The sequence below is a fragment of the Neophocaena asiaeorientalis genome, unplaced genomic scaffold, assembly GCF_003031525.2.
Source record: "Neophocaena asiaeorientalis asiaeorientalis breed wild unplaced genomic scaffold, Neophocaena_asiaeorientalis_V1.1 scaffold131, whole genome shotgun sequence".
Taxonomy (NCBI): Eukaryota; Metazoa; Chordata; class Mammalia; order Artiodactyla; family Phocoenidae; genus Neophocaena; species Neophocaena asiaeorientalis.
In genome coordinates this window covers 2,324,915-2,351,493 of record NW_020173201.1, presented here as the reverse complement: position 1 = coordinate 2,351,493, position 26,579 = coordinate 2,324,915, and the positions used below count along the sequence as shown (strand labels likewise).

Below are 26,579 nucleotides of genomic sequence, written 5' to 3'. Positions count from 1 at the left end.
GCCAAACTGCTTATTACTTTGATCTTATATATTCAATTACATTCAGAAAATATTAATAGAGGTTTTAGATCACAAGCTAATAACAATTACAAAATAGTAAACATTTACTGGACATTTATATTCTAACTGCTTTGTGTCTATTAACTCATTTAATACTAATAACGACACTATGAGGTAGTTACTACGATCATCTCCAGTTTCCAGATAAGGAAAACAAGGCTCAAGGAGTTAGGTAGCTTGCCCAAGATTTATAGGCCATCTTAATTCCACTGCAACTGGCCAAAATTTCTGGCAAGATTTACAGAACTAAGAGCTGTTATAATGTTATCTTTAAGATTGCAGTTTGAGAGATTAGCATGGCAGAGCGTGCTAAAAATATTTTGTTGAGCTTAAACTTTGTAACACGATTCACTTTAAGTAATTATTTGTTAGCAGAATGACTACTGGAACAGAAATTTTCTAGTAATGTAGAAACCTAAAATTCTGAAACCTAGCTATCTAGATCTAAAGCCTCTAATCAAGATGTAAATATATACGTGACTTGGGTCAACCACTTTGATTGATTTGGAAAATACCTTCTGATTTTGGCTGCAAAGTGTAGAAAATCAACCAAGACTTCAAATCAGAGACCTGCTATTCAACCCAGTACCTACCACACGCAAGTATGATCTATATTTTAATTCTTTTTTTAAAATTGACGTATAGGTGATTTACAAGGTTGTGTTAGTTTCAGATGTACAGCAAAGTGATTCCGTGATATATATATATATATTATTTTTCATATTCTTTTCCATTGTAGGTTATTACAATATATTGAGTATAGCTCCCTGTGCTCTACAGTAGGTCCTTGTTGTTTACTTATTTTATATATAGTAGTGCGTATATGTTAATCCCAAACTCAAGTCCCTTAACTGCTCTCAGCCTTAATTTCCCAGAAGGTTGGCTAGGACCTACCCCACTCTTAGTCAAGATTTTGTGATTCTAGCATCTGCTCAATCTAGTGACTGGTCAGCAAACTTGTCTAATTGGAAGAGGAAACCAGCATGTATTGAGACATAGCTTCAAACTCTGCAATTTAGGGAAAAGCCTTTAGCCTTCTCAATACTTCACTCTTCCTACTCTGGATTAGAGAAAACATTAGTATCGTCATCAAAAAAAAAAAAAAAAAAAAAAAGAACATGGGGTTTACTTTTTTAAAAATCTCTGTACACAAATGAAGGGAAATAATACAATTCAGGGAGCATACCTATAAAATGATATTTTTAAATGTTATGGTATTTGCTAAATTAGGGATTGAAGGATTTGCTTCTGCTCTTCTTTGCAGTCTCTGATATTGAATGCTGAATACTTGCAAAACAAGATTTCAAAAAAGAAAGGGGGACTAATTTGTGCTCTCTTATCACTAGCAGGACAAATACAGTGGTCAAAAATAGAATTTTGCAGGTTACTTAATAACATGAGCCAGTCTTTTATATACAAACTGATGCAATAAAACGTGCTTGTGAGGGCTTGAAAATATGTTTTGTGATATCTTTTTAATAACAATTGGATATCTTTAGAATTCATGGCTAAAATTTTTATCAAAGTTCTTTAAAGAATAAAAGAACATTAATGCAATACTCTGCATATATAGGTTCAATAAATATTATTGATAAAAATTGTGTAATATTGACAAGTTAAACTTTCAACTTAGTTGCATTATGCCACACAAAAAGATTTTGGATGTGTGCCACTATGTTAGCTTGTAAACAGACTTTTTCTCTAGGCAATGAAATACGTGTGGGGCTTTTTTTCCCTCACTTTTTCACTCTTAACTGTACTTCCCAGATTTTCTAAAACTACTTACTATACATGTCTTTGAGAGTCAAAGGAAAAAAAAAAATCACATTATGATGAACCTTTCCTCCAGAACGCATCCCTAGCGTGGGTCATCAACTCTGTGACATGTGATGCTTCTTTCAGCTGGAATTTTCTCCTTAAATCTAGAAAAATACATTTTCATAGATGAACATTTTCAGAAAACTTTCCACCCAATGTGGAGTCAGTTTACATCAGTTTTAATTCTACTACAAGGAAAGCTAAATATATAGCTAATAAAGATCAAAATATGGTGTGTATTAACACTGTCCAATTACCCTACTGATAATCTTTTTTTTTTTTTTTTTTTTTTTTTTCGGTACGCGGGCCTCTCCCTGTTGTGGCCTCTCCCGTTGCGGAGCACAGGCTCCGGACACGCAGGCTCAGCAGCCATGGCTCATGGGTCCAGCCGCTCCGCGGCATGTGGGATCTTCCCGGACCGGGGCACGAACCCATGTCCCCTGCATCGGCAGGCGGACTCTCAACCACTGCGCCACCAGGGAAGCCCTGATAATCTACTTTCTAAAAATTATTACAACAAATATTTATGTGGTATGTCAGTCCCATTTCTTGCTTAATCCAGTGGTTGTCCTTAAAGTTTTTTTGTTCTTGTTTGTCTGTTTTGTTTCCTTAGTCCCTATTATTGAACACAATGTGTTAGTGTTGGTCCTTGGCATTATAGAAGTATAAGGTGTAGCAGCTGACCTAAAATGCATAGCAAGTAGTTGAAATAAAAATGAATTTACCCAGAATTTAAAAGGACATCATAAGACTGCATTAAGTGAGCAATACAGTTGTGGGTGTTACCTTTCTGTTTAGAGCCTTAAAACTGACCATAGTCTTTGACCTAAGGAATGAGGACAAATATTTAGACATAAGGATGCTCATCATAGTGGAATTTGTTTAAAAATATTGGACATATCCTAAGTGTCCAATAAAATATTACTGGTCATATAAAATATGTCACCCTTATATTTCCAAATTATATAGTCATGTAAAACTGTGATTTCAAAGACATGCAGAAATGTCCAAATTTTAATGTTAAAAATTAGAATGCAAAACTGTATATATCAGTTTACAGATCATATTTTAAGAAATTATTCACACACAAAAATATTGGGAGATAATGAAATGTAATCTCTGATGAGAGTAGTTTTTTCTTCCTTGTGTTCTTTATGTTTCAAACTTTCTATAATGAATATGGATTATTTTTATGTCAAGGAAAAAACTCTCATGAAGTAGAAAAAATTTATAAGAAGCATTTGGTTAGGAATAGAAGAGTTGGGAAAATTTCATGAGGAAAATTTCATTATTGAAGCTGGATGATAGGTGCTTGGGTTCATTAGGCTATTATTTCTAATTCTTTATATGTTTACTACATGTATATTTAATACTGGTATAATCCAACCCTTTCCATTTTACATTGGAAGACAAGCCCCAGAGTTATACAATTCAGTAGAGACATAAGCCAGAGGTCAGCAAACTGACCCACGACTCAAATGTGGCCACAGCCTGTTTTTGTAGTGATTGAAGGCTATGAGTGATTCTCACAATTTCAAACGGTCGGAGCTTTGGGCTTCCCTGGTGGCGCAGTGGTTGAGAGTCCGCCTGCCGATGCAGGGGACACGGGTTCGTGCCCGGGTCCGGGAAGATCCCACTTGCCGTGGAGCGGCTTCGCCCGTGAGCCATGGCCGCTAAGCCTGCGAGTCTGGAGCCTGTGCTCCGCAACGGGAGAGGCCACAACAGTGAGAGGCCCACGTACCGCAAAAATCTTTTTTTTTTTTTTTTAATCCTAAAATATCAACTATCTGGCGTTTTATAGAGAAAGTTTGCTGACTCCCAACTCTTATCCTTAATCTAGTACTCTGCTATAAGTTAATTCACAGGTTTCTTTAAAAAATTGAAGTACAGTTAATTTACCATGTTAATTTCTGGTGTACAGCAAAGTGATTCAGTTATACATATATATACACACACATATATTCTTTTTTATATTCTTTTCCATTATGGTTATGGTTTATCACAGGATATTGAATATAGTTCCCTGTGCTATACAGTACGACCTTGTTGTTTATCCATTCTATATATAATAGTTTGCATCTGCTAATCCCAAACTCCCAATCCATCCCCCACCCGCTCCCTCTCCCCCTTGGAAACTACAAGTCCGTTCTCTATGCCTAATTCACAGTTTTTAAAGAAAACTTCCTATAACATAGATGAGCATTTAAGATTCCTTAAAGGAAGTAGGGGCATCCCTCCTTGTCCTACCCACCAAATGAAGTCTAAACCCTCATTCATTCACTTATTGATTCCACAAAGAGAGACACGGTGCCTGCCTTCATGAAAATTACTCATGGGAAAACAGAAAATAAACAAGAAATAAAATAATGACATCATGTTGAGTGCTATGAATGTCATAAATCAGGTTAAATGACAATGGCAGGAGGCCTTCTTCAGACAAGATGACATTGAAGCTGAGACTTAGAAGATGAGAGCAAACAAACATTGCAAGGAGCCAACGACAAAACAGCATCCTTGGCAGAGGGGACCACTTGGGTGATACTGATTCACCAAAATATTTGTAAAATGCACATTTTCCAGCGGTGAAGACATTAGTATGTCTTAATTTCAAAGATCCAGTAAGATTACAGCAGATAAATGAGAGATCAGTGGGCTTCATCCTTCTCTTCCTTTTTTTAATCAGTCATCAATCTGTTCCTGGGACCAATTTCCTCAAACTAGAATAAAATACAGACTTTAATTCCCATTTCTCAAACTTTGCTTTCTAGGTGTGTTCTCTTATTTGGAGTTTCACTGCAACCGCATATTTTAATTCTAACTTATTCAGTTCCTCAATAGATATGTATCAGCCATAAGGTACAAAGGATGGCACTAGATCTGATTAGGAGACCATCCCTCTGCTAAGTGTGCCTCAAACTAAGTTAACTCCCCTATCTCTCTGGTTTGGTATAATGTACTTTAGTAAATTTCCTTGGGTATTTTTCAAATTACAATTTTCCCTACAAATAATGCAATAAAAAGTAAGTAACTTAGGATCCCAGAGTTTACAAATGGCTTCGACTAGACTAGCTCAGTGAGAAGCAGATGGAGGAACACGGTGGCACTGACATTCTTTTCCAACCACCACACAAAAATCCTAGGGACAGAAAAAGGAATTTGACTTCATGGTAAAATATAGTTCCTGGGTCCTACTTTTTTCTCTATTGCCTGTTCTCACCAACTGCTCCTGTCCCCACTATCCAAGGACTTATCGTTCATGCACTTGGTGAATGACCTAATTCCTTAAATAGGTGGCACTAAGCATGAGAACAGGGTGGGACCAGTAGATCATCACAGGCACGTGTTTCCCTAAGCTTATCACTCCAGCCACCCACAGGCTAACTTAATTATCAAGCTCCTTAGAAGCCGTGCTTCTACTAGCCAGCAATGCCATAGGCTGGTGTGGAAGACTCCAAATGAAGCAGCAGCTCTGTGAATCCTTTTGTGGAGAGTGTGTGTACCTGACATGTGATGGGAACTTCAGCATCCCACAAAATAGAAAGGCATTCCAGGAGGTATTTTCAAACAACAATGAATTTCTCCTCCAATAGCCTAGTAGAAAGTTGGTTATGTATGAGGTCTTCAATATAAGGTTCAAAATCTTTGCAAAATATGGATTATAGTGTTTTCCCTTAAACTAGAAGCACATAAGGGTTTCCATTTTATCAGCTTAAAAACTGGTGTAAATTTCATGACTCAAATACACAGAAGCATCGATGGCTGTTTTGAACTTTAGACTTTGTCTGCAGACAACTGCAGGATTTTTTAAATTGTTACCTGTTAATACCAATCGGCAATCAGAAATAAGTGGCTCTTCATCTTCAGAAACTAAAATGTTATTATGACATGCAAAGAGAGCCTCTAACATAGGCTAAGGAGAAAAAAATGAGATCACAGAAACATACAATAATGAATTTGGGTAGGACTTCAGTAGCTGTGATCCTTTTTTCAACATTGTTTCAGAGATGCAGGGTAGAGAGCCGAACTGATGTTAAACCATACCTTGACAGAGGATTCAATAACCTTGAATTTCATCATGAGAGAATGATTCCACTTTCAATTCTATTTTAAGCTTTCTGATGAGGGAAGTCATTGAAGGTATGTCTTAAACACCTCTCCAGCCCCTGCTAATCTTTTTTGTTGTTGTTATTTTGTAACATCTTTATTGGAGTATAATTGCTTTACAATGTTGTGTTAGTTTCTGCTGTATAACAAAGTGAATCAGTTATATGTATACATATCTCCCCATATCCCCTCCCTCTGCTAATCTTTTTAAACAGCAGAACTAGGGCTCAGAACTTTTAGTAGACAACGATGTCCGGCTAGAACTTGATCATGGTTTCCTTCTTTTGCAGTTTCTTTTATAGTGACCTTCCATTTGTGGGAAATGATACTCCACTTATGAGAACGATATTTTCTTTTTTGTGTAAGTTTAAGAAAGTGAATCAATGCAAAGAAAGTCATTAATTAATTAATGGACCAGGTGTCAAGGGGATATGCAATGGAGACACATTGGTTTTAAAAATCCCTACATTTCCTTTAAGGGTCCTATTGACTAACTCAGAAAACATCCTATGAACATTTTTCCACATTTTAATATAGTGAAAGTCAGCCTCCCTTTCACAACCATCCTAATACCCTCCCAAGACCTCTGCAATCACCTAGTTAACCCTATTCCCTTTTAAATGAAGAATTTCAAGTCAGGAGAAATTTAGTGTCTTGCCGAGACCCTCAGCTTGTAAAAATTCATGGGGGGTGATAAGGAGATTAATTACTGTATAAAATTTCTCACATGCTAAAAGACAAGTGCATTTGATGGAATTCTCCTTGGCATATGTTGAACTAGGAAAGGATAGAAGAGCAATTAACCCAAACCAAATGTTCATTATCTGCATAAGGCCAAATGTCCTTATTTGCATGGGGATATCTTTATGTCATTTAATCAGATCTCTGACTACTATTAGTCAATTCAGAAAGGCAAATTGTATCTATAATAAAAAGTTGCATGGGCCTATTGAATAAATTACACATTGCAAAAAGATAAACGCCCCAAATGGATAAAGGAATCACCAAAGATTTCACCTAGTTATTTTGTAGATGGAATTTATAGGTTCCTGGAGATTGCAGCAGTAAGACAAGGCAACTGCCCAGAGCCAGAAGTGAGCATGAACACAGCAAATCCTGGTCTCAAGATAATATATGCTGTGCAGTCCATCATTAGTGAAGCTCATGGCAAATGTGAACAGAGGGTCTTAGAAGTTAATTGGCATTTTACTTGTTCTCTTATGTAGAAACACACATACACACTCCAAAAAAATAAATTTTCTGATCTCTAATTTTATGTAAGGATATTCTTGAATTTAATATACCCATGAATTGGCCAAAAACGTATAATAAGATTTACAAAATGCAAGTTATTTTTAAAAGCCTGTTTGCTCTTAAATACTTCAACAACTGAGATACTGAATTCCTCAAGGGTGGTTGTCACACATAATCCATAAAGGGAAAATATTAGAAGATGATATTATTAAAGGCATCATCTGATAACAAGTTAGTTCTGCCTCCATAAGACAACTAGCAACTTGAAATGAAATTAGGACTATTTTCCTAGGCAATAGGCTTTCAACAGTCAGTCTTCCCAAGTGATACAGGAACATGATTCATAATTTGCTGATAGCTGTTTTTATGAACCATACTTTTTCAAAAAAATCAAATGTGGAAGCTTTTTGAAGACTGAAACAAAGATAAATTTTAAAAAGCCAAAATCTATTTGCATCTTTGTGATTTTTGCCAGAAACACATACAGCCAAAAATAATATTTATTTAGAATTCATTAAATAACTTGAATAGAAATACTGAGTTTAGTGTTAAAAGTAGACTTTTATGTAAGTGGAAAAGGTTTTATGTGATAAATATATTTTCCTGATGTACAATAAAATAAATGCATAACTATTAAAATAAAGCATTGGTCTATAAACCACCTAATATTACCTCACATAAAATATTTTGAGAAACTCTGGGCTGTATGATGATAAAGTTAAATTTATATTCATGTGTTATGCTCCTGCCCTAACTTTGCCTCTTTGTTACTAACTATAGTACCACATTTCTACAAATTCAAACATTCCATTTATTCAGTCTTTACACCACAATTATCATTGCTCTTTCCATTTTAAAGAAAATATCTGGCATTCATATATGAATGCAAAGATTTTAAAAAATAGCTAATAATGGTAATGCCAACTTCCACAGAATATAAGTTAAATAAATTCTGCCTTCGAAAAATTCTTAGCCTAAAATAGATTTTACCAATATGAAGTCACTGGTCTTAAGATGTGCAGGTAAACAAACAATACACAAAACAGATCATTATCTTTCATACAGAATTAACAAAATAAACATTCCCTATAGCACCGTCTGTTGTCCTCAACAACAATAACAGCATTAGCAGACCAAAGTTAAAGTCACATCTAAGAGGATTCTTTTGGTACATCTTATTTAAGGCCCCTTAGATTTGCCTTGAACCCTATCACATATTGAGATATATAGTTGGTACACAGGTGAAAGGTAATAAAACTAATGCCTTGTAAAGACCTTTATTCAATCTTTCAAATCAACAACCAAGAAAATATGGTATTAATTTATGAACTGCAATAGACACAGTCCAGAAAGCTGTTCTCAATGCATTGGTATCAGCTGTGAGAAGAGACCACAGGAGTTTAGCCATGGAACCATTGTTCTTGGTATGGCGGTGGCGACTGGCGTGCTTGTGAACGTTAGAAATGCCACCAAGCATGGGGAGATTGTCCAGCACCTGAGCGATCAGGAGCAGAAAGAGATACAAACGTAGTCAATTGGAAAATGGGTAGGAGAACAGCTGAAAGCAGTTGAATAAGGAAACATACACAATTTCTTCCCTCTTGGCAAGAAAAAACAAAGGACCAAAGGGAACCACAAAGATGATTACAGATTTGGAATATAAAATTTCCAAAGAACCATTAAAGGAATTGAAATTACTACTCAGAAAAATAGACTGAATGAGGGTTCATTAATTAATATTCTTCTAATTTATGAATCGGTTCATTTATGGGAGACGACCAACCATCTGGTGTCCATGTTTGATGAAGTTGAACAAGAAAGTAGGTGTGACACACAACATACAAAATTGTGAGGCTGGTAAGCCTGAGAAGAAAAGTCATCACGACTTTTGAACAGTATATTTGCCAAGTTCACCAGATCGAGAATCAGAGGACATTTAGTCTAGTGTTTTCTGCAATAAATTTAACCAGTGTAACTTTAAGGAAGTCACATAACATCTCTGGACTCAGTTGCCTTATCTGTAAAATGAGCATATTGGGTTAATATAAAAAAACAGAGAAAAATGTTATAACTACAAGCATGGACTCAGGATTCAGATTTTGTCTTTGCCACTTACTGCTTTTATGTCTTTGGATTTCTCACCTACAAAATGGAAGTAATAGTAGTATCAGCCTCATAGGTTTGTTGAGAAGATTAAATGAATTAATACCTGGGAAGCACTTGGCACATTGCTTGACTCAGCGCTGTTTTAGCTGTTGATTTTTGCTGCTGTTACTATCATGTGCAAGTATTAGAGGTAAATTCTGGCTGATTAAGCAGAAAAGGAGTTTATTAAAAGGATGCTGGTTTACAGAAATTTTGAATTTAGAGAACTAGATTCAACAGTAAGCTTTTAGGGAAAAAAAAAGATATGTATATGTGTAACTGAATCACTTCGCTGTACGCCTGAAACTAATGCAACATTGTAAATCGACTATACTTTAATAATAAATTAAATTAAAATTTAAAAATTTTTTAAAGAGTAAGTTTTTAGGAATGAAACCCAAAACCACACCACAAACCTGGAATGATAAGAAAATGTATCCAAGGAGGATTCAACACTAATGTTAGCACGTTGAAAATTTCTGCACCAGAACTCAATTTAACTTTATTATAACCATTACTGTCCTAGTTGCAAGGGACACTAGAAAAGCAAGTATCTGCTATTTTTAACTCCTATAGGAAAAAGGCAGTTTTGCCCAGATTTCCCAGATGTATTAAAAGATCAGATGCCAGGTGGCCCAAATTAACTCCATCCACTTGTCCTTCAGGCTAAGATTTATTGCTTAGAATCATTTACTAAAGGTTGGGTGGTTTTATCCAAGGTCAAGAAGATGGCATATAAAATTTCTTAAAGACTCTATGGTTCCTTCATGAAAGGTTTAAAATATCTGCAACAGAAGGGACTTCCAAATACTTACTGGGTAGGCTCAGTATCCAGTATTTAAATTAAAGCCACTGGATTTATAGTCAGAATGCGGTCTTTAATTTTTAAATTTACACAGTTGAAGGTCTTCACCTATTTATGTGTGATTTGAGAGAATAAATGGTTTCCAAGTCTTTGGAAAAATAAAAGATCCCAGAGTTCAATGAACAAACATTCATGGAAAACAAAAACCTATATTTTCTCTCTCTGAATGACTAATACGTTTGTGCTGCTGGAGGAATTCATCTCACAAGAAGGACATCAGCCAGGAGAGGAAAGAGCAGCTATAACTAGGCTTTATCTATTTTAAACTCCTCAACTATAAAAATACTGCCTAAAATACCAGCAATCCAGCTCCCAACTGTCCTTTCCGAGTAACGGACAGCTATTTCAACCCCATGACTAATGCCCAGCGCCTGTCTTAAAGTGGCCTGGACCTCCACCACTGGTGCATTCCCAGCCCAGTGGGTGGCTCATAGGGCAAATCTCCCCCAGTGCTTGAACTTCACCAGTCAGACTCTTGGTGATCCCCCAAAATACTCTTGGTGAATTTATTTCAATTGTTTACAGAAACAACAGAATTAATCATCTCTCCTACCCAATCATTTTGGCTTATAAGCAGATGAATTCTCCTATATACGTGACATGCACAAAATAGTTTGTGACATTTTTTTTTTAACAATTATAGCAAGAAAGTTGAGGGGAAAATTCTAAAGGTCAATCTGCTGGTTGCCTATTTATTTTCAAGCTATCAGACAGAGCTTGTCAAATGAGAAATTCTGGAATAACCATTTCACTATGATGCGATGAAAGTCTGGTTTCCTCAGCATGAATAGTAAAAATACTGCCAAGTTTATACTAAATGTATTCCAATAATCCATTGAATAGTATATCTCCAGACATTTAAGAAATACAGAAATGGCCTCAGAGGGAACAGCATAAACCAAATGGTGACAGTCGACCCAAGGAAGTAGATTGTAGTATGGCAATAGAAATACATCTCTCTGTAAGCAGTAGGTATGAGATAATGTTCTTCCCTAAAATTTGTGTAGTAAAACGATTGGAAATCGGAAAGGATTTTAAATGCAGCAGAGAATTTTCAATTCAGCGGCATGATAATTTTTTCATAAATAAGTACTTAAATGTGTGAATCTGTTATAAGTGATTAGGCTACCACATAACAAAGCAAAATGTAGTAGGGATTAAGCTGATGGCCTTTGACATGAGACTGCCTGGCTTCAAATCCTGACTTTTCCACTCCCCAGCCACATGATCTTGGCAAATTACTTAATCTCTGTGGGCTTAACTGTCTTCTGTGAGGTCCGGATAGTAATAGCCCTTAACCCATGATATTGAGAATCAGAACAGTGCTGTCATATACTAAGTGTTATACAGGCATTTGTTAAGTAAGAAAACTTTAAATATGTCTCTGAAAATATGATTCATTTTTTTAGGAAATTCTTGGTTGAGATATGCTCATTGAATTCTTACGTTTTGTTTTGTTTTGTTTCCTGTACGTATAAAACATTTTATTTCTCAGATTTTTCAGTGACAGTTTTTCTACTGGATAATCCTGCAAGAATATAGGGGAAGAAAAAAATACAAGAACTCTTGAGGCAAACATTTCAACGTTTAGTAAAATGAAAAGCACCTACTTGCTTGAAGCAAAAAGTAATCAAGGCAATGTAGAACACCCATATGACATCTTTTTAACTTAAGGCAACATGATTAAATTAGTAGGAATTTTTAAAATGATTGCAATAACAGACATCATTTAAATACTTAAATACTGTCATCCAAAAAGCCTTTGTACTACCACTTATAAAATAACTGAGAAAGTCTCAAGTTAGTATATATAAAGATTTAACAGTGAAACTAGAAGCTGCTTTACTTTGATTCTTTTTTTGACAAACAACTATGGTGAGAAACAATGTCTTTAAATAACTAACATGTCTTTTGAAAATATACATAGAAAAATATTTGGAAAGGCAGATAAACTTAACAGTAACTATTTCTGCAGATGGGTAGGGTGATGCGTTGGGGAATTTTTCTTTTTACTTTATACATTACTAGGTTTTATCCAACATCATTTTACGGTATAAAAGTTTTTTAAAGTAGTAATTGTAGAAGTTAGCAATAATACTGATATTTGGTCTTTTATGTTTTCCTTTCTCCGACAATCACTTAAAGTATAACAAAGAGCTTTGGCTATACCTAAGTGGAAAGTAAATTTATTCTTCTCCAGCAAATGAATTATTTCAGCTCAATAATAGTGGATTAGGCCTATCTTTTACTTTGGGGCCCCTGAAGTTATGTTTAGGTCATTAACCTTCAGAAAAATACAGACAGCAGGGCAGACAAGCATCAGTGCTACTCCTCCCCCAAAAGGACAAAAGGACATTGAATTTACCAAGGATTTTTTAGAACAAAGGAAAAAAAAAAATAGAAGCTAATGCTACAGAATTTGGACTGAGAACAGCATTGTTCTCCACAGAGATGCAACATTAGTAAACACCTCTCACCATCTTGTCAGCTTTGAAGACAGATTTAAGTGCCTTACTGGTTACCCCCAAAATTAGCCAGTCCACTCTTTCAAATGTTAACCTTCATGATGTTTCTATTTAGGGGCCTACATTGCCTTGCTCAGTGCATGAAACAGCCTCAATCCAGGGAGGCAAGAAGAGAATTAATAGCTATTGAATATATATCACATGCCAAGACCTGTGCCATGCATATTTGATACATTATCTCCTTTAATCAAAAGCGGATAGTATCTCCGCTTAATATATGAGAAACACCGAGGTTTGGGGAAGTAAAGCAATTTGCCCAATGCCCCACAGCTAGTGGGTCATGGAGCCAAGTAGTTCAGGTCCAGAACCTCATAGACTTCAATATTAAATCAGAACCCCAGATTCAAATTATAATCATATCCTTTGACGATCAGGCATTGGTGAGTCTGAATGGCAAAATAATAACAAACCAAAAAAATAACCCTTTATATTTGTCCAGCACTTTATAAGTTTTCACAGTGCTTCTCTGGAGCAAGTCGCTGAAGCGAGAGCACGGTGTTGAAATTCACACAAAAGAGGGACTTCCCTGGTGGTCCAGGGGATAAGACTGCGTCTGCACTCCCAATGCAGGGGGCCTGGGTTCAATCCCAGCTCAGGGAATTAGACCTCACGTGCATGCCACAACTAAGAGTTCACATACTGCAACTAAAGATCCCATGTGCCACAACTAAGCCCCGGCGCAGCCAAATAAATATTTTTTTAAAAACTTCATACAAAAGAGACGTCCATTTTTATCCTCTGACCAGTCCACTACTATTACTTGTCAATAAGTATCTTCCTTATTGAGAAATGATTTTGAAAATAGTTGAGGAACTCAAACTAAAGATTCTATTGCTTTCTTCTCTCCCTCCTACAATCCACATGGGATTTGCAGGAAAATGGACAAAGAAAATATGGTGGTCCCCCGCCTGGTTGGGATGCTGCACCCCCAGAAAGGGGCTGTGAAATTTTTATTGGAAAACTTCCCCGAGACCTTTTTGAAGATGAACTTATACCATTATGTGAAAAAGTGAGTCTAAAGATGTTTTTTTTTTTAATCTTTCAAGGAAAAAATACTACTCTCTTCACCTTGCTTTCACTCTCATTCTTCTTGGTCAGTGATGGTTTCTTTTCCAATTACCATTCCTCAATCATGGACAAAGTTAAAACCTTCCCAGCTGTTAGTGATTGGCCCCTAATTATCACTGCCTTGACTCAGCTGTCCTGTTACTGACAGCTGAAACTACCATTGCTGATGACTTTTTAATCTATATTTCAATCCCCCATCTCCACTAGCATAGCCATCTTACTGCAAACTCAACAGGTCTATCAATCTAGAATAACACCACAACAGCCTGTCTAAGATAAGATATTGCTTCAACTTTGAAATGTTAATATGGTTTTATAAAGTGTAAGATTTTCACATTAAAAAATATGTATGTCATGGCTCAACCGTGTCCCCATACGTATTGATCGAGAATGAAATTTCCTTCTACAAATTTGAATGCAATCAACAAGATTAATAACATGGTTTTTCAAAGTCACTATATAATTAAGGAATAAATTTCCTCAGTTTGAATTCCAAATGATGTTTTGCTACTAAACCCAAAGTTAAAGTAAAAATACAAAATTAACATTTTCGATAATTTACCAAATGGTGTTTAAAATTCCTAGAAAATTTAATGAGTTTAGCTATTTCTTTTCCTAAATGCCAAAATCAGTTGTGTGTGTGTGTGTGTGTGTGTGTGTGTGTGTGTGTGTGTGTGTGTGTGTGTAGTTCAGCTCAGTTTCAGAACTACTCTTAATTTTATACAAACAACGTCACTTGGCACGTGCATAAATTACAAGGACTTAATCCTATAAGAATCTTATATACTGAACGTGAAAATGAGCACCAAGAAACACTTGAAATGCAGAGATGAAACATGCTTGAACTCTTTCCTAATGAGCCCAGAAAAAAATAGGTGTCCATCACTGAGTACCGGGGGGTGGCGTGGGGCTGACCTGTGGGTCAGACACCACTGACATAATAGAAGTAACTTAATGATGCCTCTTCTCCCCACACGTGTCCTTCATGTCTGTGTGGGCCACCCGTCTTACAGCAGCCAGCAATAATGAATTACTGTGTCTGGATTATAGAGAACAGTTGGGGTAGCAGGAGGGAATAGTATATAAGCAAAGCAGAGGAGTTACAGTGAGAGGGATAGAGTGAGTACACATGAGTACCATGGAGGTGCTGGCCCTGGATCAGTTGTGTTAAGGCTAGCATTTACCTTCAGCCTACAGATGGAGAAAACAGGGCTCCCAGGACCATCCTCTGAAACACACCTTCTGTGTTCACCTTTATATCATGGTAGGTGGAAAAGATAGCTAAGAAGTCAGTTTCACAAGGCTCCAAATGAGTGTTCTTGGTTTTGGTTTTAAACATCACTGGTGAGTCTGACCAAGTAAAGATAAAAACTATGGAGGCCTCAGAGGCCAATGTAAAGGGCAAGGACAAATCTATCAAGAAATTGTGCTCCTGATGACAAATGTGTTTTCTGGTCCCTAAGATGTCGTATAAATCCCCAGATAATTGTGTGATGAAAGGTCACTTGCTCTGCCAAAAATATACATTCTGGCAACTCCGGCTGAAATGCCACTTGTACGTGTTTTCTTTATTTATCCTGACTTTGCCCATGAGTCAGATAACAGATCTGAACCCAGCATGAAAACATGCAAACTATTACACATGGGATGCAAATGCCAACACGGCAGAGACTTCAGAAAATGTTGTGTATGCGTGTGTGTGTTTTCATTTGGAAGTACAAATGTATAAATATGAATTCTCTCTTATTACTTGTAGATTGGTAAAATTTATGAAATGAGAATGATGATGGATTTTAATGGCAACAATAGAGGATATGCATTTGTAACATTCTCAAATAAACAAGAAGCCAAGAATGCAATCAAGCAACTTAATAATTATGAAATTAGGTAAGACCCATCTTTTCTAGATTAAAAGTGAATCAGACAATGTACCTTTACCTGTTCTTCCATCAAGTTTATCTAATATAGTATATGCAAAATATAGCCAAAATCAGAAATAAAAGGTTAGTTCTTTTTCTTGGAAATCAATTTAATGAAATATTTATTTAACCATCACTATGTAAGGTGCCAGACTAAGTTTTGTGAAATGTTCAAAGAAGCAAAATTCATTGATTTATCCATTTCAAAAATATGTGCTGGACACTGTTGAAAATACTAGAAGTATCAAGGTACACTTTCGTACTCTCATAGTGAGCAATCGGATGTATAAGATTTAAAAGAGTTTGAAAAAATAAAAACCAGGAAATGGGGTAAAGTTGTATGAGGAGGTTGCTACTCTAACTTGATGTATTTAAGAAAATACTCTTCCGGAAAGTAAAATTTGATCTGAGACTTGAATGAAAAGAATCTGCCATGACAGTCAGACCTGGAGGAAAATCCTTTCAGAGAAAGAACGAACAGCAAGTGCAAAGGTCTCAAAATGAGAATAAGCATGATGTGTTAAAGGAACAGAAAGAAAGCCAACCTTCGGAACAGAGTAAAGAGAGGAGGGTTGAAGGCAATACAGTTGGGGAGTCTTATATTTCATCATTAAAAATTCGGATTTTATTCTAAAAAAAGGGGAAATTACAGGAGGCTTTAATTAGATTCATGCTTTTTTACAACATTCCATTCCTCTGACTACTAAGTGAAGAATGGACTGTAGCAGGGTAAGGACTGAAAGAGGGAAGGCAGTTCAAAGGCCGCTGCTGTGTCTAGAACTAGACGGGAGACGGTGGTGCTTGCATAAGGGGTTAGTGGTAAAGGTGGTAAAAAGTCAGATGTGTGATATATTTTGGAGGTTGAATAGACAAGACTGGCTAAATATTGGATTTAGAGTGTGAGTGGATTTATAATTCAGGGAGGAAAATTAGGAGTTTGGTCCAAGTCTGTGTGGATGTGATCGTGTCGTAGAGATGGAAGAGGCTGGGAGAATAACAGGAAAACATGAAGAGCTCTGATTGGGACAATTTACATTTGAGATGCACATTAGACGTCCCAGGGGAGTTGCTGGGGAGGTGATTGTATGATATTGGAGTCCGGAGAATGGTCACGATTGGAACGTAAATTTGGGGGTCAGCCAAATATAGGCAATATTGGAAGCCATGGGATTAGCACAGGGTTCCAGGACATAACTGACCCCATACAATCAATAACTGGTTTTTATAAATTGACAAGACATGAAATTATCTACGTTCTAAAATCTAAACCAGAGGGAACTGCCATAAATCCTTTCTTAAGGAAGCCCAGGGCCACATGGAAGAAAGATTAGTGTGTTAGATGAAAAAGCAATAGCTTGGGGTCAGATGGGCCTCAGCTGAGTGTCAAAAAGTGACTTGACCTCTCTGAGCCTCAATTTCCTCATCTATAAAGTAGGAATAATAATACTTATTTCATAGGTTTATTATGGGGATGTTATCAAGATTTCAATGTTTAGCTTAGTGTTTGGAACATAGTAATCTGTCAATTAGTGACAGAACTCTTACGTATTAGCACATTAATTCTGAGATGCAGTCTTTCACCTATATTTTCTTCCTGTAACAGAGATGCACTTTAAAACTGAGGAAATCTTAAATTTAATGAATACAGAGAGTAGATTTCCTGTCGTTAGTTTCCTCTCACTTCCTAGAGGTTCAAAATAAGTCCTGCATTATCCTTGTAATTCTGTAGTCAGTCAACTACTGGGTCATTTATCTTAAACCCCTTAGCCATGAAAAGATTGATTGGACTTGGCAACTACTAGTAGCCTAGTCATTCAGTACCAGGATTGGATTCTGGAACAGATTCTTGGAAAAAACATAAAGGAGGCTCCCCTTCCACACATGCCACCATGGATCCAAAAGAGCTCTGATATACGGAAAATTTTTTGGTATGAGAATCAGGAGACCAGAGGTCTAGCCCAGGTTCCTTTGGACAAATCCTTTGCCCTCTTTCAGCACCCGTTTTATATTATCACCTGATCACAGAGTTATTCCGAGCATCCATCATATGAAATAATATATACTGTTATTTTAGAAAGGGCTATAAAAAGCTATATTAAGATATATTAGTGATGTTTTCAGGAATTAGAAGATTCTCCATTCCTTGGTCTTTCATAGAAACCAAACATCTTAATAGCAAAGGTTATTCTCAAAATAGCTTTTAAGTTGAGATGGATGTAGAATTGTTTCTGTAGGGAATCAACAAAGTTCGCTGAATCTACTTAATACATTGTTACACACTGGAGCCTGTCAAGACTTTCTGAAAATAGATGGGGTATGAACAATGAACACAAGCCATTAAAAAGTAACAGTATCCTCTCTGTGAATTTCAATGTCTTCATCTATAAAATAGAGACAAAAATATACCTACCTTATGGAGGGGATTAGGAAAAATAAAGGAGATAACGCATGTAAAGCTCAGTGCCTGACACATATCAGATGCTCTATAAATGTTTGCTGATGGTTATGATGATGGCAGGAGGGTGCAGAAAAGGAAGAGGAAAAATATGGCAAAGCGTTTGGAAAGAGAAAGTTGGTGGCCAAAATTCCAGTTAAAGTTCAGGTTGGATGCCAGAAGCAAGGTGAAGGCACAGAGTGACTTTGGATTTTAATGAGTAGGATAAATGGAATGTGAAATAGCAGAATAGACACCCCAGGGCCAACCTCACCTACTTCCACTCTGCCTTGGATGTTGTCAGAGAGAGAACCTTTCTTGTAGAGAAGAGGTTTGTTTGTTACCTCTTCTTGTTACAAACCTTTGGTTTGTTTTTAGCCACTGTCTCTGAGGGGATAGATAAGGTTCTTAACGGAAAAGACCCACAGGTGTCATATCCTCCTCGTCATCAAACATCCACTGAGCATCGTCTAAATGCCTGGCTTCTGGCGACATTAAAGTCATGCCCTCAGCTTTTGAGAGAGAGTTTTTCGTCTCCAAGCAATTCTGGGATTTGCTGACAAATCACATAGATTTAAAAACAGGATATGGAGGCTCCAGGCTCCCCCTACTGGTAACTGACCGGCCCCCAAATGATCAAAAATATAAATTTCTAAATAAATAGTATCTTGGATCAAAAGGTTTAAGTTAAAAAAGAAAAAAAAAAACCCTGAAAGATCATTTTATCGACCCTTCCCTCCCTCCAGAAAAAACACATTGTTAGGACAATGTTCAACAAACGGAGATGGACCTGTTACATATCTGATATGCGGTCCTTAGTTCTTCAACAAAGCACAGAAGACAACTGGGACAGGGTGCAACCTGGGTGAGAACACCTGCCACACAGCTGAGAGCCACTAGTTCTGAGAAATCAGAGCAATCTCCCACTCACCTGGCTGAGCACTTCTTATTCAGGAGGAATGAGTGGTTTCCGTTAAGCAAACTTTACCCATTTTTAATAACTTTGAGTTATTACAAAAGTCACATGGCCTAATACACAACACACAGAAACAGCCAAAAAACAGCAATAAAAGTTCAAACCGTTCCTTCATTACCCTATTGCCTAAAGAGAATCACCATGTTGAATTTTTATAGTCTTTCTAGATTTTCTATAGTTTTGATCAAAATGGCTTTCTCATATACTCACTTTACATTTTGTTTAACCCAGCAGCATAGCGCGAACTGGTATTTTCAACCATCAAATACTCTCCTACGTTACTATGTTTATTCACTGACCACGGAGCATCCTATGTTATGAACGCTCATCTTTTATATACCAGTGCATCCCAGCCAGGAGCAATATTGTCCCCCTGAGGGACATAGAGAAAGATGAAGAGGCATTCTTGGATGACCTAACAGGTGGCACTTGGCATTTAGTGGTCAAGAACCAGGGATGACAAACATACCACGGTATACAATGAGGAGATGTCCAGCCCCAGAGTCAGTCACCTCAGCTGAGACACATTAAACCAGTGCTGCACGATGGACTATTTTGCTCATTTCCAATTTGGGAGCTATTGTAAATAGTAGCAGTGAATAACCTTACACAAAAATGCTGATGCTCATCTTTATTTCTAAGGACACTCCCCTAGAGGGGCATTATTTGGCCAAAGGTTACGCACTTAAGACTTTCGATACATTTTCCCACATGTCCCCCAGAAAAGTTGAACCAACCTACACCTTGCCAACGAAGGTATCCACCAACTGGCTGATAAGCAACACTGCACAGTGGAAGAAACAGGGATTAAACTGAATCCAGAGGCCAATTTTAACTCTCAAAATCCACAAAATCTTAAGCAAGTCACTTAATATCTTGGAGTCTCAAGCTCTTCAACTGTAAAATGGAAACAATACCTATTCTGCCCATCTCACGGGCTCCTTGTGTCGGCCAAATAATATGTGAAACTCTGTTCTGTATAAGGGACTATCTTTAATAATGATCATGTCAGAATAGTTTCTCTATTTGGTTGGAAAAAAAGGGAGCACCAGGGGTTGCAACCTCAGATACCTCCAGGGCAGGATACAAGAGTACATTGAGCCAGGTGTAAAGACCTCAGGATTGATGATGTATTAGGGAGGGTCGAGGATTCACAATAACTAGTGAATCTACATATACTCTAAAGACAGCAGACGCAACTCAGTTTCAACTATTTTTTTCCTTTAAAAATGCAGAACCAAGGTTGACAGAACTTCCAGTTTCTCAAAAGCAGCTACCACTTTCCAAAACCAGTTTAAACACTAAGATGACCAAACGTTCCATATCCACAGGCCATATCAGGTCCCGGCCTGATATTTTCAATTTCAATATATATTTTCATTTGCCGTCTTAAACCTTAATCAAGCAAGGACTCTCCCCAATCAAAATCCCTGCTGTTTTCGCAGAAATGGGCGTCTGTTAGGGGTTTGTGCCAGCGTGGACAACTGCCGATTATTTGTTGGGGGAATCCCAAAAACCAAAAAGAGAGAAGAAATCTTATCAGAGATGAAAAAGGTCACCGAAGGAGTTGTGGATGTCATTGTCTACCCAAGTGCTGCCGATAAAACCAAAAACCGGGGCTTTGCTTTCGTGGAGTATGAGAATCATCGGGCAGCTGCCATGGCCCGGAGGAAGCTTCTGCCAGGTTAGGACCCCTCCTCAAAGAGGAGACTTCTCCACTCCGTCCTGCCTGCCTCAGGCTGCTGTGCTCCTTAGCAAAGGAAACAGAAGCCTGTTGTTCGTTTTTTTTTTTTGCTCTTTATCTCTGGTTATGTTACATTTTTTAAACTCTCGGTCTTTCTTAGTTATCTCACAGTTGATTCAGTTCCCTGAAGTTTTCACAGATTGGGTTCTGAAAACTATTCACTTCGTGCATTAAATCCAATGTATATCGCACAGGAGAAATCCAGAACTTGAAGTTATAGCAACCCCATACTGAATCTTTAAACTGAAGAATCTCCTTAAAAGTAATTTATCAGTCAACAGTTATCTTTGTATATAGTTTTTGTTATCAGGCTTATTAGAAATAGGGTATGTTATCCATTATAATGTAGAAATAATAAATATGCAAGTGATACATTATCCCAATGACAATTAAAATGACGTGGTTTTTTTTTTTTTTTTGCGGTACGCGGGCCTCTCACTGCTGCGGCCTCTCCCGTTGCGGAGCACAGGCTCCTGACGCGCAGGCTCCGGACGCGCAGGCTCAGCGGCCATGGCCCACGAGCCCAGCCGCTCCGCGGCACGTGGGATCCTCCCGGACTGGGGCAGGAACCCGTGTCCCCTGCATCGGCAGGCAGACTCCCAACCACTGCGCCACCAGGGAAGCCCAAAATGACGTACTTTTATTATAACTCCCTAGTGTCTAATAATTTGTCTAATTTTAGGTAATAGAAATAATAGCTTTCCATAGAAAGACACCTTAGTTAGATGCTACAACCACGAGGTAGGTCCTATTTGGTCAACAGCCATAGATTCCTGGGTTTAGAAGACTCCACCAAGACACTGCCCCACTAAGATCAACTTAGGAAAAATTGTTGAAAGTCCTGTGCTTGTTATAAAATATTTCCCAAACTTACACAAAGGTATTAAAATGAATATTAAAATGATAAGTATGTCAAGAATGGCATATTGAACACACTGGAATCAAGGATTCTCTTAAGCACTCTGGAAGTCACCAGAATCTAAAACAAAGCAAAACAGCAACAAAAACACCTACATTTATTTTTATTTTTTTAAATAAAACCAATAGGATTAGCCCTCCAGAAATTTTCAAAATTGAAAGATGGCTTCTGAGCTTGGGGGATATGTTTTAATAAAATTTTCATGAAGGCAGCTTAAAGTGAAAAAATTTGAGATATCCCCCAAAATGGCTCAATCTATTGAGAAGTGGACATTTTTTAGATTCAATATAATATTATTAATATATTTTATACATGTGTAATAGTATTGCTATAAAACATAGGAAAGAGAAATTTTGCAAAGACTAGGGAAGATGAAATCAATATTTAAAATTTTGACAGTAAAAATGTTTTGATCTGAGGTGGATATTTTTCATGGGGAAGCTTCCATTCACTACTTCTTCGCTACCCAGTGGTCAAGTCGCCTGACTCACAGGTGCATAGAATCACTAGAACTCCCCACGCTGCTTACCTAGCCTCTCAGTGACCTGAACTTAATATTTTGCTGTCCTCTTCAACATCAACAATTCTGCTTTCGAAAAGTGCCTCCTATCCATCTTGTTCTCAGGCCATCACTGTAGGCTAAACACATATATTCCCAACCTTGGATTATTTTTTTTCAAGGTCTCCTAAGTATTCTCCCAGCTCTACTTTCTCTTTGATGCCCCCCAGCCCCCCACCTCCCCCACCTACTCCATCCTAAACATTACCACCAGAGTAGTGGTCCTAAAATAACATATCATCCTTTCCGCAAGTTCTTCCAAATAGTAGGAATTCAATCTCTCCTTGTTAAGAGGCTGAATGATGTCACCCACTCATTAGTTCAAAAATATTCACCAACTTGCTGCTGCATATGAGATAAAGCATAAACCTCTGAGCTTGTCATTCACGGCCTTTCACTCGGGGCCCCAGTTCTTTTCAAACATAATTTGGACCTTCTTTTTCACAATAAACACCCTCCTTTCCATCAGGACAAACTCAGTGTCCTAGACAACACCATGCTCGTTTCTTGTATCCTTTATTTCGAAGGCTGTATCCCCTCCTAGAATGACCTGCCCCTCCCCGTCTCTACTGACTCACGGCATTCAAAGCCCCAGCTTAGCCACCACTTCACTGAGAAACCAGCTTCCACTATTCCACCCCACATTAATCATTTTCCTCCTTCATTACCTGTAAAAACAGATACGTACAATCATTTGGGGGATGGGGGAGGATGGCAGTGAAAGAGGGTCCAAAATGGGAGAAAGAGTTTTCAGCAGCCAATCAGTGTTCCTACGAAATTAAAACTTCCCGTCAGCTTCCCTCCTTCAAAGAAAACAGCACATTGACCCACAGAAAGAGCTTCTCTTTACCTGAGTTGAACTGACTAGGCCGGGCAAGGCTGAGCAGCTAGGCGGCAAGAATTCTCAACCACCGTTGTTATGCTTCCACCCAAGATCCTGAGTTCTCCCTATAGATGCTCTGGCCAGGACGCAGCAATATATAGGCTGCCTCACTCTCCCAGGCATTTTCTCATCCTCATCATGATGTGAGGCAGCCCCGCCCACTTTGCTTTTTGCCCTTTAAGTTGGCCTCAGCTGGTTGAGTTTCAGTCCGCTGGAGTTTAGTCAGACTGCCTCAGCAGCGGATTAACAAGAGGCGGTGAGTAAGCCAGCCAGAGCAAACTGCTTCCTTTTTGCCGAAGCCTGAGAGTAAAATCTATTACCCATTTGGACATCTACTTATGACCTCACCATAGATTAAGCAACACTACAGGATTTCAGTAATGGGCAATCCTCTGGAGACCCCAGTTTGAATGGACAAGGAGAGCTTTAAGAAACGTGATAAGCAAGGACCACAAGAAGCTTTTCCTTCTTAATTGATCCAGACTTGAAGACAGAGAGAAAATTGTGGTCTAAAGTGGTATATTGCCTCCCACCACCTACCTCCTCCAACAGTGGAAGCTCCCTCTTGACATTGCATCTTTACTGAGGTGTACGTAGAACAAAGTTGATGCATCCAGTTCAGGCATTATCAAAGCATTCTAAGGATACTCTGAAAAAAAGTTCCAACAGTGGTTTGCAATCTTAACCTCCATCAGAATCACCTGGAGGGCTTGTTAAGGCATAGATTGCTGGGGCCCCCAACCCCAGAGTTCCTGATTCAGTAGGTGTGGTATGGGGTCTGATCATTTGCATTTATAACAAGTTCCCAGGATGCAACTGCCCCTGAGACCACAAGTTTGAGATCTGATCATCTAAATCAAGGGTGGCCCATGGTGGGCTACAAATTTGAATCATCTGAAGAGGTTTTTAAACAATACCAGTGCCCAAATCAACCTCTAATCAATTGAATCTGCTACTCTGGGGGGCGGCGTTGGAGCACTGATATTTTAAGTTTTCCAGATAATTCTGTTGTGTAGCCAAATTTTGTGATCCACTGCTAAATCTATCAGCTAATGACACTAGCCACTCACCTGCATGGGAAGTAAATAGCAACACCTGGGGAACCATTCAGTATGGAAACATTTATTGTGTCTACAATGTAATTTGCTTTCTTCTAAATGACAAAGTTCTAAAAAAAAATCATACCTAATTTGAGTGAGTGACACTATTCACATTGGACACAAAGAATGCATATTCTGAGGAAACTATACATCCCAAAAAATAGATCAAAAACACTCAAGAGGAATGTACATTATTGAATTATCATTTAAAAGCGATAAATTAAGTCCCTTTTTTTAAAGTTTTAAATAGGTGGGTTTTTAAAAATTTTTATTGCCGTATAGTTGCTTTACAATGTTGTGTTAGTTTCTGCTGTACAGCAAAGTGAATTAGCTATATGTATACATATGTCCCCTCCTTTTTGGACTTCCTTCCCATTTAAATCACCACAGAGCACTGAGTAGAGTTCCCTGTGCTATACAGTAGGTTCTCATTAGCTATCTATTTTACACATAGTAGTGTATATATGTCAATCCCAATCTCCCAGTTCATCCCACCCCCCTTTTCCCCGTTTTGTGTCCATACATTTGTGCTCTACGTCTATGTCTCTATTTCTGCTTTGCATATAGGTTCATCTGTAGCATTTTCCTAGATTCCTCATATATGCGTTAATGCATCACCTTCTTTTGTCTTCACAACAACCCTGAGAAGCAGGTACTTTTATTAGCCCCATTTTACAGATGAGGAAACTGATGCTTAGAAAGGTTGTTTCCTAGCCAGGATCATTAATCTGATATTTGAACTTGTCTGACTTCAAAGCTCAAGTTCACAAATCACTTTCCAACACTGACTTTCACAGGGATGTTTATGGAAATCACTGCTCCCTGCGCCTCCTCTCACTTCTATCCACTTTAACCTTTTCCACATCTTCAGGCCTGTGAATGACTTACCGTGGTCCCAGTCTGGAAAGGCAAAAGCCAATGGGCTAGAACAGTGTTCTCAATTTTGGCTGAATTAACTGAGGTGCTTTTCAAAATCCTGAGGCCTAGACCACATAAATCAGAATTGGAAAAGAGGGTCCAGAGGTCAGTGATGAGACGATTCCCAGGGGAAAATCAAAAGCACTGATTTGTAATATTTTTGGATTTCTATACTGTTAACGCTCCCACTGTGGCTCATTTCAAGCCACCAAGGTGACATCAATTGACTCACAAAATTCTGAAAATTTAACAGTCTATTCTTGCAAGTAGAAAGGACCTGAGTCCAGCACACACAGTGGAATCCATATTTTTGTAAGCTCTTCTACTATGGGGCCAAGATTGAGAACCACTGAGCTACAGAAACCAGAGTCACCTGGGAGCCTTAGGGTTTTGGGGATAAGACCCGTAGTAAAGTCTATGTAAAGCATAGAAAGGAAGGGAATGGAATAAAAAGGAAAGGAGATGTAGAAGGGGAGTGGAAAGGAGGGGGAAAAGAGTGATGGAGAAAACTATCATCTGGGCTACAAGGCAGAACAAGGTAGCCAGCCAACTGGGATGGCAGGAGCCAGCCTCCCGCTAACTCACTGGGATTCGCTAACTCATTAGGATGCATCTATCCTTTGTTTGAGTTTTAGAATGTCAATGCTACAGATGCTTTCACTGACTGTTTTTTTTTTTTTTTGTTTGTTTGTTTTTTGCGGTACGCGGGCCTCTCACTGTTGTGGCCTCTCCCGTTGCGGAGCACAGGCTCCGGACGTGCAGGCTCAGTGGCCATGGCTCACGGGCCCAGCCGCTCCGCGGCATGTGGGATCTTCCCAGACCGGGGCATGAACCCGTGTCCCCTGCATGAGCAGGCAGACTCTCAACCACTGCGCCACCAGGGAAGCCCCAACTGACTGTTTTTTAAGGAATAAAAAGATGCATTTTGATTAAAAATACTTGCCTCTTGTGTAATATTCAAACATTTCCAATCAAATTAAGAAACTGAGTTGACCCTCACCCTCCTCTCATCACTTCAACATGGATCTATACTGTGTAGGGGTACAGGGGTTGAGTAACAAAAAACAAAAGGGAGCAGTGGAGAAGTGAAATAGATCTGGGTAAGGTATCCTCTCAAAAGCTCATTTCCTCTTCTGTAAAATTGGGAAAGTCATTCCCCTCCCCACAGAGTTACTATGACTGAGAGAATACACAGTAGAGTGTAAGACACTCAATAAATTGCAGTTATATAGGAATATAAATATATATGTAGTCATGGATAACAGCTACCCTTTCAAGATGAGTTCAA

The 26,579-nt window shown here is 38.1% G+C and overlaps 1 protein-coding gene across 2 annotated transcripts in view; it reads left to right on the top strand.

Annotated features, from left to right (window-relative positions):
* A1CF (APOBEC1 complementation factor) overlaps positions 1–26,579 on the top strand; it is a 77,059-nt gene that overhangs the window by 28,373 nt on the left and 22,107 nt on the right. For both annotated transcript variants that reach the window (XM_024744839.1, XM_024744840.1), the window contains 3 exons: positions 13,646–13,780; positions 15,596–15,726; positions 20,614–20,852. In XM_024744839.1, coding sequence (XP_024600607.1) covers positions 13,646–13,780; positions 15,596–15,726; positions 20,614–20,852 — 505 coding nt within the window. The remainder of the gene's footprint in view (positions 1–13,645; positions 13,781–15,595; positions 15,727–20,613; positions 20,853–26,579) is intronic.